The sequence below is a fragment of the Argiope bruennichi genome, chromosome 4 (genome assembly GCF_947563725.1).
Source record: "Argiope bruennichi chromosome 4, qqArgBrue1.1, whole genome shotgun sequence".
NCBI classification, from domain to species: domain Eukaryota; kingdom Metazoa; phylum Arthropoda; class Arachnida; order Araneae; family Araneidae; genus Argiope; species Argiope bruennichi.
The window spans coordinates 120698037-120715482 of record NC_079154.1 but is presented as its reverse complement, the minus strand read 5'-3'; the positions used below and the strand labels follow the sequence as shown (position 1 = coordinate 120715482).

At 25.8% G+C, this 17446-nt stretch overlaps 1 protein-coding gene across 2 annotated transcripts in view; it reads left to right on the top strand.

Annotated features, from left to right (window-relative positions):
* The window catches only part of LOC129966988 (gamma-aminobutyric acid type B receptor subunit 2-like), a 332348-nt gene that overhangs the window by 240806 nt on the left and 74096 nt on the right, over positions 1-17446 (top strand). For both annotated transcript variants that reach the window (XM_056081613.1, XM_056081612.1), the window contains exons 8-12: positions 33-93; positions 661-744; positions 1895-2048; positions 12058-12190; positions 14375-14482. In XM_056081613.1, coding sequence (XP_055937588.1) covers positions 33-93; positions 661-744; positions 1895-2048; positions 12058-12190; positions 14375-14482 — 540 coding nt within the window. The remainder of the gene's footprint in view (positions 1-32; positions 94-660; positions 745-1894; positions 2049-12057; positions 12191-14374; positions 14483-17446) is intronic.

Here is a 17446-nt window from a genome sequence, read left to right as displayed (position 1 = left end):
TTTATTTAACTAAGTGTTTTTTATTACCACAGGGTCCGGTGCATTTTATCAAGAATGAAAGACGCAGCCAAATTCTTTTGAAGCAATTTCAAAGTAAGTATTTATTTGTTTTGTTTTATGAAAATTAATATATATATAAAAAAGGAATTTAATTATTATTTAGTTGTTTAAATTTAATTGTTCTTACGTTTCCTAATATTTTATAAAGATTTTTAGACGTCCTTAAATTTTAAATTTTTATTTTTTTGATATTCATATTAAAAATTAAAAGGCATTAAAATAAATATCATTTTTTAAATATATTTTTTAAATTAATATAAATTTTCTTTAAAAAAATAAAGAAATATGAAAAAATATGCTTAAATTCTTTGTAAATATGATTTTAATATTCTCTTTAAAATTTATTTTTTTTAATTTTTTATTAATAGAATTATAATTATTATATTTATATTCTATGAATATATTTAATATTTCTCTCTCTGTTATACAATATTCATACTTCTCAATTTATTTATGATTATTAATCTTTTTTATAGTTGAACAAAAGAAAGATGCATAATGTCTTATAAGATTTAGCATACATGTATATATATTAAATAAAATAATTTTTGAACACTTCAGATACGTTTTGAGTAATTTAAACCACAATTTTATTTTTAGATGGTTCTGAAGTCAAAGTAGGGGAATACGATCCGATCTTTGATGAAATAGACTTCAGTAAAGGAGTTCCCATCATATGGAGTGGTAAGTTCATATTTAAATATTGATTACTGTAAATATTAATTTCCCAATGAAATGAAGCTATTAATTACAATAATTCAATTTATATACAAAATTCATAATCATAGTTCAGCTTTAATACTATAAAAAAATAAAGCCATGAAAATAGAAATTTTATTTTGTATCTCCTTTTATATGTAGTTAAGACCTTTAATAAAAAAAATCGAGATATATAACGGCAATTAATCAAAAAAAATTCTATTGCATTTAGCTATGGATAAAAACTATAAAAAACCTTGAATTATATGAAAAATAAAGTTAAACTGTGATTTTGTCCCTAATTACACACATGAAAAATTTAAGTATTAATTTCAATATATTCATTTCTAATTGATACTTAATTCATTTTTTTAACTATTCAAAAACGATAAATAATATTTTGCAGAAATTTAATATTTTCAAAACCACAAATAAACTTGTAAAATATTTGCAACAGGTGCAATACGGGTGGAATTATGCAATGAGAAATTTTCATAGAATTATATTTCGTAATTTTTTCCTTTATTCTTACCGTTTGAGAAGAATGATTTTTTTTCTTTCTTTGATTCTAAATATACTAAGTATAAATGTATCACTAACCATATTTTTAGAAGAGAATGCGATCTCATAAAATGCATACTACATTAATTGATCATTTTAAATACATTCAAATTGACTTCGATTTCTGTTATAGAAAATTCGATATTAATTGTATTAACGAGAAATGAATAACGCTTATGTATAAATTGCATATAAAATGACTCTATGGACTTGCTCATAAAAGTCAGAAAAGTGCATCACAAAATAATAAATAACTTAACTTGAAGATTTTAAAACACTTGAAAAGCATTTTCTATTTCTATTAAATAATCAAAATTTGTATGCATTTGTACAGTCAGAAAAAATAAGCAAAATTCTGTTATTTAGAGAGGCTTTGATCTTTTTAATTATTATTCATAATTTCCGAGTTCCCAACTCACTACTTTTCCAATAAGATAAAAAAGAATCAAATGAAAAAAAAATCTTTTATTCAATTTTCTTGGCATTATTGAATTATTTTGTAATTACCTTCATTCTCTGATTTCTTTGATTCAATTAGCTTACTAATAATTTTCTTTTATCTCCTAAATTACAGCTGGCGGTGGACCTCCTGCAGATCGAACTCACAAGAAAATAACAAAGAAAAGAATAAGCATTACAGTTTATTCCATTTTGGTTACGTTCGCCATTTTTGGAATCATCATAGCCACAGTATTTTTAATAGTTAATATTAAATATAGAAATCAAAGGTAAGTACTTTTATTATTGCAAACATATAATGGTTTGAAGTTCAAGAATAACATAAATAATTGCATTTTACCTTTTTTAAATGGAGGGAAAACTCTCTAAAAAGTATTAGAAAGTTTGATTTGTTCAGCATTTTCATTATTTTTTCTAAAAATAGTTATTAGACATTTGATTTAAAAATCCCATAGTTTTCAAAATCACTATGAAAATTTTTGCTTTGCTAAATAAAAATTCAAACTGCGTTGGTTTGTTGATATTGATTTATTTTTATTAAACACTTCAATTATTATTTCAAGGGTAGTGTTTATTTACGGTTGTAATATTGTAATATTTGTAAAATTTGTAAAATCCGGTTGTAATATTTGTAAAACCACATTACAGTTAGCTCAACCAATCTAAGAATACAATTCCATTGGTCTTTTGAAGTAATAAAAACCATTAGCCAAACCAACAAATAAGTAGCTTGAATGTAATATTTCTGAAAATAAACTGTTTCAGGTTGAAAAACATCTAGATGCATTATGTCATCTAATGAGTTTTTAGAATTCTATAAATTACAAAATTTTATCTCAATAAATTTTTAAGAATTTCTTTTTTTAAATTCTGCAGGAACCTTATCTACCGTCTGTCTTATTCATTTTATTTCAACCTTTATCTGAAATACACTTTCTGTAAATTTTCAGATTTAATCTAAACTCTTATTCTTGATTTTGAAAGAGTAACATATGGTTTTATTATGCAATTAAAGAAAAATAAATTTGTGAAAAATATTAACAAATTGGAACGAAATTATTGCCCAGCAAAGCAATCAGAAAATATCGTAGAAAAAAACTATTATCAAAATATCGACAATATTTAAATTAAAATTAATATATCTTTCTAAGTAGTTAAATGAAACAATTTTTTTCGTTTGGATATAAATTCTAATAAAATCAGAATTGTCTCCTAATAATATATAACTTTCCAAAAAAATGTTTATAAATTTGTGTTACGGGCAAACAGTTCTAAGATCTTCTGATACAAATTTAAATTTACATATGTGAAGATTAAAAGCAGTCAGTGAAGATATTTGAAAAAAAAAATGCAAATTTCTGTAAGTTAAAATATCAAGTAACAGACTTTAATATCGTGGTAAGTGACAAATATGTCTGATATTCTTCTAAGTAAAATGAAACAGCATTTGAAGGTCGAGTATGGTGACCCTAAGGGGCTGGTCGATAAGTGTGTGTGTGTGTGTGTGTGTGTGTGTGTGTGTGTGTGTGTGTGTGTGTGTGTGTGTTTCGATTTTACAGTATTTTTTTGTATTAAAAAGGCTTTTGACTTGTAAGTCCTCGAACCCGTTATATCATATTATTAATCATAAAATTTCCTCGATGAAATGTTAGAACAGTTGTTTATGATCTTTTCGCGCTTGAGATTTATTTCTCGTCCCACAAAATGTTTTCCTCAGCGGCTCATAATGTGCAAAAGCAAAATATTCCACTAAATAAAATCACACACCCTCCCGACAAAACTGATCTGTAAGAAATCCTAAACCTGCAGCTGATCATCTTATACCCTTGCTGTATTACAATACTAATGCGATTGGAATATTGACTGTAAAGAAGCGAGTCAAGAATAATTAACTGTTATTTGATTAAAATGGCGTGAATATGGAATGCTCTATCTTCAATATTAATGACAAATATGATAATATTTCTAATATGATTTTATTTTCCGATGTCTATTGTATAAAGTAAATAAATATACTAATAGGAGATATACATTAGGAAATTTTATCTTCCAATATAAATTACTTTTCCTCCTAAATTTTAATTTAATTAAATTTTTGAGACTTTTTCATCCGTTAAAATTTGAGAATTTAAACATTTTTTTTTTATAAATCGGCATTATTTTGTTGTATTACTCATATTTTTGCCATAAAAACTGTCTACTTGATAAGAGTTTTAGAAAGCAAATGTATGGACGTAAACTCATTTGGAACTTGCTCGATTTGTTCCTCGTTTTAATGAATTTTCTCAATTAATGAACTCAATTTGAGAATGCCTTAACCACCTGTTAAAAGTAATGGAATTTTACCTTTCAGAATTAATGTTTCTCAAATTCTGATAAAAAAAAGCCCTTTTTTTAATACGAAAAATTGAGAAATTGAATGAAATGTTGGTCTATTTTTTAAAAATATTTTATAAATAACATTTCATTGATAGCATTATTACATTCCATCCATCATATAAAAAATTCCAATTACCGCATTGTATAATTTGCTTGAAATATCAAAAATTGCAAGAAAACTTTGAAAAAAGTTATTCCGTAAAAATCATACTCTAATAAACTATATATCAAAGTTAAGGTTGAAAAAGTTTGAAAAATCGTTTTATAATGGTGAACAACAATATAAATTTAAAAAAATGTAAACTAGAAATATATTCTTCAAAATTGATTTCTATAAAATCTGGAGTTCTTAGAGTAGTAACATCATATTTTTGTTTCATTCTTTTGTGAGAACGATATATAGTAAATACAATATATTAAAATCGAATCAGTAACATTTTTCATTCCATAACACGAAGACCCGGTTAATAATATAAGTTTGCAATAACACGCAAATTCGGACATAGTTATTACTATATTAGATATGGTAACCAAATAAGTTACGATATTGATTTTTAGTTATGATTCTTATTTTGTTCATCGCCAATGAGGAATTATATGAATAAGTAACTTAAAAGGGATCGAAATGAAGCATAAATATTATCTCTCCATGAATTAAGGAATAGGAGAGCACTTCTTCTTGCTTGCTAATTTATGCATTTAAGGAGAAATATTTACATTTAATTTTGCCGTAATCTTCTAAATTTTCTAAAGTTTTCATATTTCACAATTAAAGCAAACGATAAAAGTTGTGAAATATTCAAATATACGTGATATTTAAACTTCTCAGGCCAACTTATAATCGATTGAATGTGAGGATCTATGAAAAGCTGCATGATAGATGCATGTCTTGATTTTGAGGAAGAATTAAAAGAAGCAAATGCTTGTCTTTCGATTACAAAAGAAAAAGCATTTTCGTTCTTTTAGCTTCAGTTTCAGAATTATCCACAAAATAAATTGCTCGAAAGAAATGAAATGCTAATGTTTCCAAGGCTGCACATTTGTGCAAAGCCATTACGAAAATGGATAATTTCGTTCGGCATTCGTACTCAAAGAAAATATTAATGTTTCCGAGTACTGCAGATAAATCATAATTAGTAGCTATGATTTTGATCCCGTAGTCCGTTCGTTAGCATGATCATTTGATGAATTTCATTAACAATGTATTGTTAGAAAGTATCCACCTGGTAAGAAATAAATTTTTTTTCAACTTTTTAGAGTCATTTGATTTAAAATTTAATTAGATTTTGTACCGCTTTAAAATTTTTGTAAAATTATTATTATCTTTAATCAAAGTTTTATTTTGGAAAATATAATTTTTATTACAAATATAAATACATTGCAAAAATTCCTTTTATTAAAATGAAATTTTTAAAAAGTTAGTCTGAATTTTTTTAAACTTTTTTCCTATCAAATTCAGATTTATACTAACCATCAGATTTAAGTGAGGTTCAGTAAATAATTAAATTGTTGTTACAATAGTAAATCTTACAAAATACGAAATCTTCAAAAGTTTTAACAGGTCTATTATTTATTGAAGTGAGATAAAAGAAAATACCAATTATTATTCCTTTAGAATAATACGTCTCTTTGAAAAGATTAGTAAAATGTTAAATCTGGCCGTTGAAAAATATGCATTCAGATTTCTTCTTATTAATAATATATGAGCAAAAGATATCATATTCTTTCTGCCTAAATACCTTAACTGGTGATTTCATTTAACTTTACATTTTCATTGAATCTCTACACGAATAGTCTTGTTGAACTTGTTCGCTTGTTTTAGAATTGCCTAATGGTTTTTTGATGATACCTACGGTCGTTAATTAAAACAATGATTCGAAAGCTTCAGGAAATAGGAAATGGTTTATTCTATTCCTATGAGATTAGGATGAGGAAACTGGTCTTTGTTTTCATAGAAACAATTAATTATTTTGTTTCCAAATGTTAATCAACATATCTCTGTAATGAGAACAAGCATAATGAAGAAACTAATGGGAACATTTGGATTCAATTTACGTTACAAAAATCTATAATTCAAAAGGGAACACCTGATTAAAATAGTCTATTATTTACGGTGTATCTTTTTTTTTTCTTCGAGGAAACTGCATGAAATTCTTTTAAAAAGATTAAAAATCAACAATCAGTTTTATTATTAAGATATAGAGGTATAAGTTGGACTATTTTATGTTGAGAAGCTTTGATGATCACTTTACTGGTGCTCAGAAAAATGCTTAAATTTTTATTATAATTTTGGTAAAATAAATGTGTAAAATTACAAGGATTTTTGCTCTATCTCATCGTGTTTCATTTAAACAACATTCATTGTAACAATAAATAAAGTTCATTAAAATTTAGCTAAAGCATAAAAATTATTAGTTTTACTATTTTTTGCTACGTAACTCTCTTAACATAGGTTTGAGTCTCATTAAATAACAAAATAATTTTTTGAAGATTGATTTACTAGATTAATGTTGCGTTAAGGAACAATCATGATCATATAGCGTGGAAGACTGGGGCTATTCAAATTCAATATCAGTTGAACGTAAAATCTGGTTTACGTACAATGTAAAAGATTTCGTATTTTTTGCCCGAAAGAAGGATATATTCAAACGAACACGAATTTTATAAAAAAACCTTTTTAGTAGCTTTTACTGTTATTGCATATTGTATCTTTATTATAATTTAGGGATGTTTAATTTTAAATTAAGCACTTATATTTTAGTAGTTTGAAAGGCAAAGGTTAAGGAATCATAATATAGGAATGTGAAATTGAAAATTAGACACTTTACTTCACTAGTTCGGAAAATAAAGGGAAAGGAGCCATTACCTTTTTGATCTTCAGAATTTTAGTCTGAAAGAGACATTTTTTATATATTCTACCAATTAAAAATTGTGAAGAAAGTTAATTGTCTCTTAACATATCTAAAATTGCAATTATTTTTATTTAAATAAATCAAATCTTCCTTTAACTTCAAAAAAATTATTAATGCATAAATAATACAGCATGTCATTTATCCAGAAAGATTTGACAAGAAAAAGAAGCTTTTGATAATGAAAACAGTAAATTGATTCCAGATGTTATATTTAAACCACCAAATAATATTTCTGTTCACACCACTTTATGTTCCATTAAACCATTTGTAATGGTATTTCATGCTGCTAAATATATGTTTTTCATTTTCATTTTGACAGTTTTGCTCTTGATTAAATAATGACATATTGTCTTCTTGTAATTCAATATTAATTCTAGTAATTCAATATTAAAACCATTGTCTTATTCTATGTAGAGATAGAGATAGATTCTACATAGAAATCCGAAAGATACAGAAAAAAAGTGATAATTTAAGTTATAAATTAGGCTTCTAATTAAATTGTTTTCAGGGCCAAAACTAATAGATTTTTTCCAGTGCAGTTTTTTTCAATGCAACTCTTTCCAAATCTTCAGTTTCCAACTCTTCCGATTTTAGAACTACTCAGTACCTCTAGACTTTAAAAATTTTCAACTTCTGAGTCCCTCTGTATTTAAATACACAATTTCATTATTGTGACAAAGTTTTATGAAATCAAACTGTAATGAAGAATAAAAAAACATATATTATCAATATTTGTCTACATTTTAATTTTTTAAATCAAAATATTGTCAATTTGAAACTTCAGACAAGAACAACAAAAATTCATCGACTGAATATTCGGCCAATATAGGCGCGAAACAAAAAAAAGGCAATATACCACTCTTCATCTCACCTAGAATTTGATCCTTTTAAGAATAAAACAAGATAAGGAAAATTTTAATTAAAACCATGTATCAGTAATAAATCTTTCTGGGAACTTTTACTGCCAACGCTGCTGTCCCAAATGTAAATATTTATTCACTAAAAGAGGAAATTAATACCCGAAAGGCGATAAAAATCTCATGTTCAGCAAAATCTAAATATGTAATTTCCGATTTTTTATAACGAAAAGACGGAAAAAAAACGTAACGAAACTTCTTTGAGAGAAGTGTCTTTTTAAAACCTTGATTAAAAAATATTAATGAGATTTCATTTATTCTCTTTTTTTTTATTCTGCGAGGTTATAGTTGATGTTCTTGTATTTTTGATATTCAAGAACTAAGGAAATGACTCCACTTAGTGTTTTAAGATGCAACAAAATCATTTTAGAGGAATTATTAGAAAATTCGCACTAGCAGAACCTTTTTTATTTTTTAGAAGAAAATTTTATATTAATCCTTCCATTTTATCTATGTGAATATGAATCATTTTCAAAGAAGCTTAGTCTTTCGTGAATTTATTAAATCATTTTATATTATCTTGTCGTTAAAAATTAGATTTATGATATTTTTAATTAAAATTCGGTTGTAAAACGACACAGTTTTAAACAATTAATTTGAAAATCGTTTTTTATAAGACTTTAATGAATAAAATTAATATTTAAAAAAATAATATTTTCAAAAAATTGCGTTTATATCCTGATGTAGGCAGGGTGGGTGATAAGCCAAAAGTAGATTTAAATTCAGCAATTCTTAAACTAATTAATTTCAAAAAGTTTAAGCTTGAAAGTCCGGTAGCTCAGAAATAATGAAAATGGAAACATGTTCTTTTATTATGAAAAATGAATTAACTGGTAAACAGGTTTAGAGTTAAACTATAAAAGCATTTCTATAATTTTTGAAATTATGCATTTATGGGGTAAGACATTTTATATTACATAAGATCAGAAAATGAGGGAAGAAATGAAATAAAATTTAATGTATCCTCCACCATTCAGTATCCAACTGTCATATATAAAAAAAAGATGAATTCTCTTTAAAGTTCTACCAAGATGTTTTTGCGTATAAGCATGTATAAGCTAAATTGTACTTTATGCTGAAAATGAACATATTTATTTATCTGAATGATTTTTCCTGGCATGAGGAAGGTACATTAAAAATTTGATAGCCATTAAACTGTTTACTATCTTATCCCATTAAATGTATCATTTCCTCAATTGAAAATCGCTAATTAGTTTAGTTTGTAAATAATGAAGCAAAAAATTTAGTCTTATGAAAAAATTTGATTTCATTTCCCTCCTTTTGCAACTGTTGATTCTTTAAAGACTGATGAGACTCTAAATATCCTTCAAATTATCCTTAAATATTCCAACTAAAAATAATTTTCCTTTTTTTTTTTTTTTCCTTTAGTTAGTGCGCGTGCTGCGAACTTTCGAACGGAATTATTTGGTATTTTTATTATAATAATACAGGGTGGTTATAATCAAACTTTCCCTATAAACGGCATCCTACAACGGCATATTGCAGCAAAATTTGGTATATAAAAATTTGGTATGCGTTCGCGGAATTCCACACACACCCCAAAAAAAATTTAGTTCTAAAATATCCACCAGAGGGCACCTTTTCCGTAAACACATTAATTTTAACACAATAAACAACCAATGCGAATACAGAAACAATATTTACATTTATTGTGCAGTTTCTAATCATCTTTTCATCGAACCACATTAAATAAAGATAAGGAAAAAATAACAATACGACAATACTATTAATTATTATACTATTAATACGACAATACTATTAATTATTATACTATTAATACGACAATACTATTAATTATTAAAAATACGACAATATTATTAGCAATGCTATTTGAGAAAAAAAAAGTTCAATTTACAGAAACAAGAACAGATTAGGACGAAAATGTGCAAGGGGAGCAGTTGTTGTATCGTGTATAGGATGACGCAGGGAAAAGTGCTCCATGTGACCACCCTCATTCACCTGCAAAATTTCAAGTCGATGGACTGTGTGTTCAACAGCAGATCGTAACTAATCTGTTGTGAGGCTTCGCACATGAAGCGTTATGGAGTTCTTTAAGTCATTCAACGTCGCAACAAGATACAATCACCATTACAGCCGGAAACATCGACATAAAACATGACAACGACTGCAAACGTTTCCCCTAACCTGTTTTGCATAAAGCTTCCTCCATCGGAGTAATAACTTTTTAAACAATGTTTATTAAAAATTTGAAAAAAAAAGTCATTTTCTTGCATTTTTTTCGTCGAACTAAGTAGAATATTTCTAGCTTAATAAACAAGATAACAACTAAATAAAATCAGCTATAGCAATATACATCATAAAAAATAATACGCCACACATTATTAAAAAATTATGCAGTGTTATGTAAAAGTATTTAAAAAATATTTAATAAAATTATTTAACAACTAATCGAAATGGGTGAACACAAACTGTAATTTGTGATTCTTAGTAAGATTAATAGCTTTGAAAGAATTATTTTTCTTTCTTTTCAAGTCGTTGGAAAATAAAATTGCAGAATTATGTATATATTAGCGCTTTTTCACTTCCCATTTATGTCCTTGATAATATACGTGTCGATCACGAGGGTCAAAATGCGTTTAGTTTAGTTCAGATATATTAATATACCGTTTGGAAGCAACACAAGGCCTCTTTTGGGAGGGGCAATTTTGAGCCTAGTCAGATGACAAGTGTAAATCCGAACGATCACCCCCTCCTTCCCAACATCTGCACTACATCGGTGGGAAGACATTCGGCAACGACGTCAGATTTAACGTGCGCCGAGCTCGCATATACTATGAATCTTTAATAGAATCAGAGCCCACTGCACCGAAGCTGAGATCTTTTCATTAAAATACTGTGGTCCGTCAGGATGCGATAAAAAAGATAGTAAAGCCATCGACAGGGTGATTATAGAGCGAACAGATTAGCTACTTGGGGGATATAAAATCATAATGGCTTTTACAGTGAACAAACAACCCATAAGAAGAAGTAAACAAAATGAACTGGTAGGGCATTTTTATTATCCATAAAAAGCAGATAATGCATCTCACTTTTTCTCTGGTTTTAGTTTAGAGCATAAGTAAAATAAAAATTATTATCTGTGAACCATAATTTATTCTATCGTCTTAAAAGATATTTCATTCTACTACGTGTTTTGTACATAAAAAGATTAATTTAAATATATCATAATATCTTATATCTTATTTATACTTTTCAAATATTGCTCTTTGACAAAATTAATCATTTAAAAATCCACAAAATTAGTAAATGTTTTTTTTTCGTCGGAAACAAAAAAATTTCATTCGAAATAATTTATTTTAGTAAAATATATAAGATCATTAAAATTTTTAATTTTACTTTCCCATAGAAAAATGAATTTCAAAACAATTCTAAAAATTAAACAAATTTCCCTCAAAGGATGTTTGAAAAAGATTTATCTAAATTTAACAGTCGCGTAATATTATCTCAATGCCCTTTTATGAAAATCTAATTAATTTGACGATTTAATGAAATAAGATCTGAAATTTCCAGTCCACATATTTAAGAATTAATTGAAACCTGATATTTTCCCATTCACTAGAAATTTATTTAATTTTTCAAATCATTTTGAAGTCTATTTTTCTTTCATTTCTCACTAACTCTATCAAATGTAACAAAACGAATAATTTTAAGTTAAAAATAGATTTAAGATTTAATTTTAAGTTAAAAATAGATTTAGACAGACGCGTAACATCATCCCAACTCTCTTTTATAAAAATCTAATTAATTTAACGATTTAATGAAATATGATCCGAAATTTACAGCCTACGTATTAAATTGAAACCTGATATTTTCCCATTCACAAAGAGATTTATTTAATTTTTCAAATAATTTTAAAATTTACTTTTCATTCATTTTTCACTGACTGTGTCAAAAGTAACAAAACGAATAATTTTAAATGAACGAGTTCTAGTAAGACAAGCGCATTAAATTTAATAATATTTTTGAATATTATCTCTTGATGTTCATTTCACAATCTAAATATGCGAAATATTTTTTTTTAATTCCAGGTACATTAAAATGTCAAGTCCTTATTTAAATAACATCATAGTAGTTGGGTGTATGCTGACGTACACTAGTGTCATACTTCTTGGAATGGACAGTGGTCTGAGCAGTGAAACCAACTTCCCATATGTTTGTACAGTAAGTATTATGCATTTATGTATCCTTATATGCCTTTCGTTATAACAATTAATTTAGTTCCTATATTGAATTAATGAAAACATCATTTACAATATCATTGGTAAGCATTTATGAGAGCTCTGAAAATTTCTTAAATAAATGTAAAGATTTTTATCGTTGTTTCTTTCTCTTTGCTTTTCTTCGAAATTCAAAAATGAATAAAAAATTTAACTAATAAAAATGATGAAAAAAAATAATTTCATAGAAAAATCATGCTTAGGGCAACACAGTTCTTAATTTAATGAAAAAGGATAGAATACTAATATATCCAAAACAGTCATGAAGAATTTTTTGAGAGGAAACAAATATGAAATAAATAATTTAAATCCTGTTTAATTTTAATGCGCAAAAAGAAAATCTGTTAATACCTTTATTTTCAAACTTGAAATTAATAAAGAAAATTACTGAAATCATTTATATATAGGTCAGAATCAGGGAATGTTTTTCATTTTGAGATAAACATAATTATAATTATTCGATAATACAATCAGAGCTTAAAGAATAACTAGATTTTTATTTAATTTTAGATAAAAGTTTCAATGAGTCAACTAAAACCCTGCACAGTTTTGTATTTACTTTTTTTATTTAGTTTAAAATAAAAGAATTTATTCAAACTATATGAAGGTTTATTAAATTATACTTCCTTTGATAAACATTCGTATTTCTTTGAGAACTGGAGCAGCTTTTATTTTTCCAAAAAACAAATGTCGTACTTTTAAATTAATTTTCATTTTTAATTTTTTTAATTATATCATTTTTTAAGTATGTTGTTTCAGTAAAAATATTTCATTATCAAACAGTCTGACAATGATATTAAACAATAAGATTAAGTAGAATTGGAATTAAATTGGAACATAAACATACATATACAATCAAATTATTTTTAGTAAAAATATTATTGAATATAATGCTTATTCAAGTCAGTAACAAATATGGGTTATAATATCAAGTGACACCAATAGATATTGCTTTACGAAATAGTGTCAGATCAATAAGAAATTTAATATGAAGAATATATTGTTTTTTTCCAATTTTTTACTAATATTACTTTTTTATTAAAGCCTTGAATTTATCTTCCAATTTTAAGTTTTTATTCGATAGTTCCATAATTGTTGGTGTTAGAAAATTTTAAGCTAATATATTCTGACATAAATTAATTACTTAATTAAATTAATTTTTGAAATTATTAAATAAAATATGATTATGAAGAACGCATAAATGAATAAATTATCACAGTATTTTTGTATCTGAAAGTAAAAACAACCGATTACATTTCCAGTTGAAATTTAAATGCTATTTATTAAGAATTTCTTGAGATAGGAGCATATTACTAAAAGATTTTTAAACCGTTAATGCAAATTCGTAGCTATACGAATAATGAAATCTCTTTATATTGCTAAGCAAAATAATTTACTCTGATGTTTATTTTCATCAACTATCAATATTTTTAAATAGTTCATATCACTTTGTCTGTTAAAGCAAATTATTATTAATTGCTTTCTGATATGATATATTTTCTATCAACAAACATATTTACTTTGATCATTTAATTATACATACTTTTTGGAAACTATTTCAAACATTTCTGAGAGCGATACAATGGCATGTCTTATTCATCACGTCTTACACTCTTTGAGCAATACAACGCCTATTTTAAATAAATAAGTTACATTTTTTTTTAAATACAAGATACTTATAAACACAAATTAAGAGGATTAAGATGATATTGCTTTTTAAAATAATATTTTGTTATTCTAGACAGTTTTCATATATTTCCTAAAATTATATTTTTTTATTCAACTTTTCTAATTTTTTCAGCAAATATTAAATTAATTAAATCAATAATTAATAGAAAATAACAGATTTAAATTCAGTCTATTATTTTCAGTTCTTTTCACAAAAGCATGATGATTAATCAATCTCTACGATAGAAGCTCTTTTATGGAACAATAAAAAAAAATTAATTCATATCTAAGAAATATTTTTCCATATATTTAAAATAATCGAATAATTTTAAATTCCTATCTGAGGAAATTTTCAAAAAAATAAATTCGAAAATTATAACTAAGAATATTGTACTTGTATTGTACTTATACTTGTATTTTTAAATATGTTTTTTTAACAAATGTTTTTTTTTTCTTACAGGCAAGAGCGTGGGTTTTAATGTCTGGGTTTACATTGGCATTCGGCTCCATGTTTAGCAAAACATGGAGAGTACATGCCATTTTCACAAACATTAAACTCAACAAAAAAGTAAGAATAAACTTTATTTTCTTATTGTGTATTGTTTTCTATTTACTTATTGTGTATTGTTTTCTATTTTATTATTATTGTGTATTGTTTTCTATTTTACTTATTGTGTATTGTTTTCTATTTTATTATTATGGTGTATTGTTTTCTATTTTATTATTATTGTGTATTGTTTTCTATTTTAAAATATCCAATATAAAAGTTACATAACTTTAAAATTTTAAAAATCTTAATAATCTTAAAATTTTAAATATAAACGTTTCTTTAAAAAATTCTTATTATTTTGTCTGTTGTATTTATAATCTAAATGCTTTTGCTTGCGGTAGGAATAACCTACAGAACAAATTTTCTTCAAATTAATCCAGTAAAACAATTTTACTAGCATGAAAACAATTTTACAGAAAACGCTGTTGTAATTAATTAATTAATTACATTTTTAGTTGCAAAAATATACTTCTTTTAGGCAAGCTTATAATGGGCTAACAGAAACGTGGTAGTGGTAAAGACTTGTTTAGGGAATAGAATTAAAAGAAACAAGTGTGAGAAAGTGAGATATATATATATAAAATTGCTATTCTATTCTGTCAAAGATGTTTTTAACGTGAACATGAATTTGAGGTTTTAAATATGGATTCAAAGTTTTACAGCTTACTTTTAATAGCAAATAGAGATGGCAATTCATTATTGAAAATGAAAGCAATCATATTCTCTATTGTAAACGTATAATCAAATTGCCACTCGCAATATTTTTTTAAAATTTAGTACAATTATTTTTTAAAAATTTTTAGCAACATTTTATGATTTTAAAATGCATTCAGGATAATCTGCAATTTTTTTTGAAACTATGAGATACTAAAACTATTAGGTTATAAAGATTTTTTTAAATTAAGTAAAAATGAATTTCAAACGATAGAAAGAGTTTATGCATCATAATATTTTTTATAAATTTAGCTTTTCCGTTGAGAATTAGGTATTTAAAAAGCATTGCTTACAAATGCTTTAGGATTCGGTCAAACTCTACTATTAAATAGATTTCTATGTCACATCTCAAGCATACTTAAAATTTTTGACAAAAATACTGAAATAGAAGCAAAGTTTTAATGAAGTTTAAAATTTTGAAATTTAAAAGATCAGATTTGTCTTACTTATGAAATTCAAACGATTAAATTAAACTGTTCATTTTTTTTTTACTTAAAAACTTTTTCAAGCAATTTCATGCCTGTTATATTGAATATGTCAGGCAGTAATATAAAATGTCTTTAACAATAAAGGTTTTATGTGAACTGAGTGTTTACTATTCAAGGAATGGATATTTTCAGTTACACGATATAATTTAGATAGGTAATTTTGAACTGATGAATGAAATCAATATATTGTTAAAATAATGTGAATTTGATTTTTGTCCGGCGTTTATTTTTAAGTTACAAGAAGATTGCTTTATTACTAATATTATAATCTTAAATTATAATCGGAAGACTAATACGGCACTTTAAAATCATTTCACTTCCTTAAATTCAGCTATAAAAAAAACCCGTTTAATTTCAGTTTTGGACGATTTGGACTTGCGGTGCCAAAAGCAGTATACTTCTGGAAAGAATTTCTGGAGACGTTTGGTTTTTAGCATTACTGCGCACAAGGGTTTATTTTAAACTTAATCGAAGAAGCTATGCAATTTTGTGACTAACTTGTTATTATTTTTTTTTAATCCTATATGATTTTCGGTGAATGCTAATTCCGATATTTTCCACCAGGTTTCGATGTAATCATGCAGCGCCTAACCAAGTTGCTATTCTTAAATACCAAGTTTGTGGCAATAGTTTTCACTATTCTCTAGTTAATGAAGTGGAAATAGATAAAAAGACTTCAGTACACCTGCATTAATTAAGGCAGCAACTTAGGCAATTAAGGAGAACAATATTTGAGTTAACAAACCCATCTTCAGCATCCATATGTTCTTATATTTTTAATAGAGTTAGTTTAATTAAAATAAATACATAGTCTTATATGCATGAATTAAATACGTAATCACCAAAATTACCAACTGATTTGAGGCAAAGTTTTTCAGTTATGTGGCATGGGATATAAATAATTTATATAAATTATTTATATCCCATACAACGCATTAATCCAGCTGAAGATATGAAAAATGCTATGATACTGATGACAAATAATAATTCATAAGTATTTCTCTTTTGATTTAACACCAAGGATTATAAAATTATTTATTTTAATATAAGTGAAATAAAATCTTTCTTTCACTGCCCTTTCAAAAACTATGATGCACTGTTTTAGAATAACTGTTTTTTAATTCTTTTTGAAGTTTTAAGGTGTGAAGAGTTATTGTTTACGAAAAGGTTGGGGTCTGTACAAAGTAAATAAAAAGATGTAAAAAACTCAAAGTTCGATTATTTTCTAAAGAAATATATAGTGAAAAATGTAATTTTATCCTCCGATGTGTGAAAGCTTTTCCTTTTATTACAGTTGTTCCAATAAAACATTTAATAAACTAAATTCCTCTTTATAAAATGTTTCGAGTCAAATGTCATGTCTTCTTCAATCGATGCAAATATCTGAACGAGGCCAATTTTGTCCTCGAGCATCACAAACTGAGCAGTTTAGCTTCGAAAGGAAAATATGCATCTTCACTCCGTTCAAAGTGACATTTATTGCTTTGCACAAAAGATGCCCAAACCCGATTGCAATTGAAAGGATAGTCCACAAAGGATACGGATCATTATCCTCGTCTTTTTCTTATTGAGTAACCTGGCTAAAGAAAGACACTCTTTGAATTTAGGGGGAAAAGCAGAATAAATTTATTCTTTATGATTTTCTACAGTTAGAAAAAAAAATATTAAGATTTTTTTTTTTTAGAATATTCTCTTTTTTCCCTTTCTGCAGCAGAAGAATGTATAGGATCGCTCTTTTTCAGCTGCCATAGGCCTAAGTGGAAATCAATAAGCAGGAATT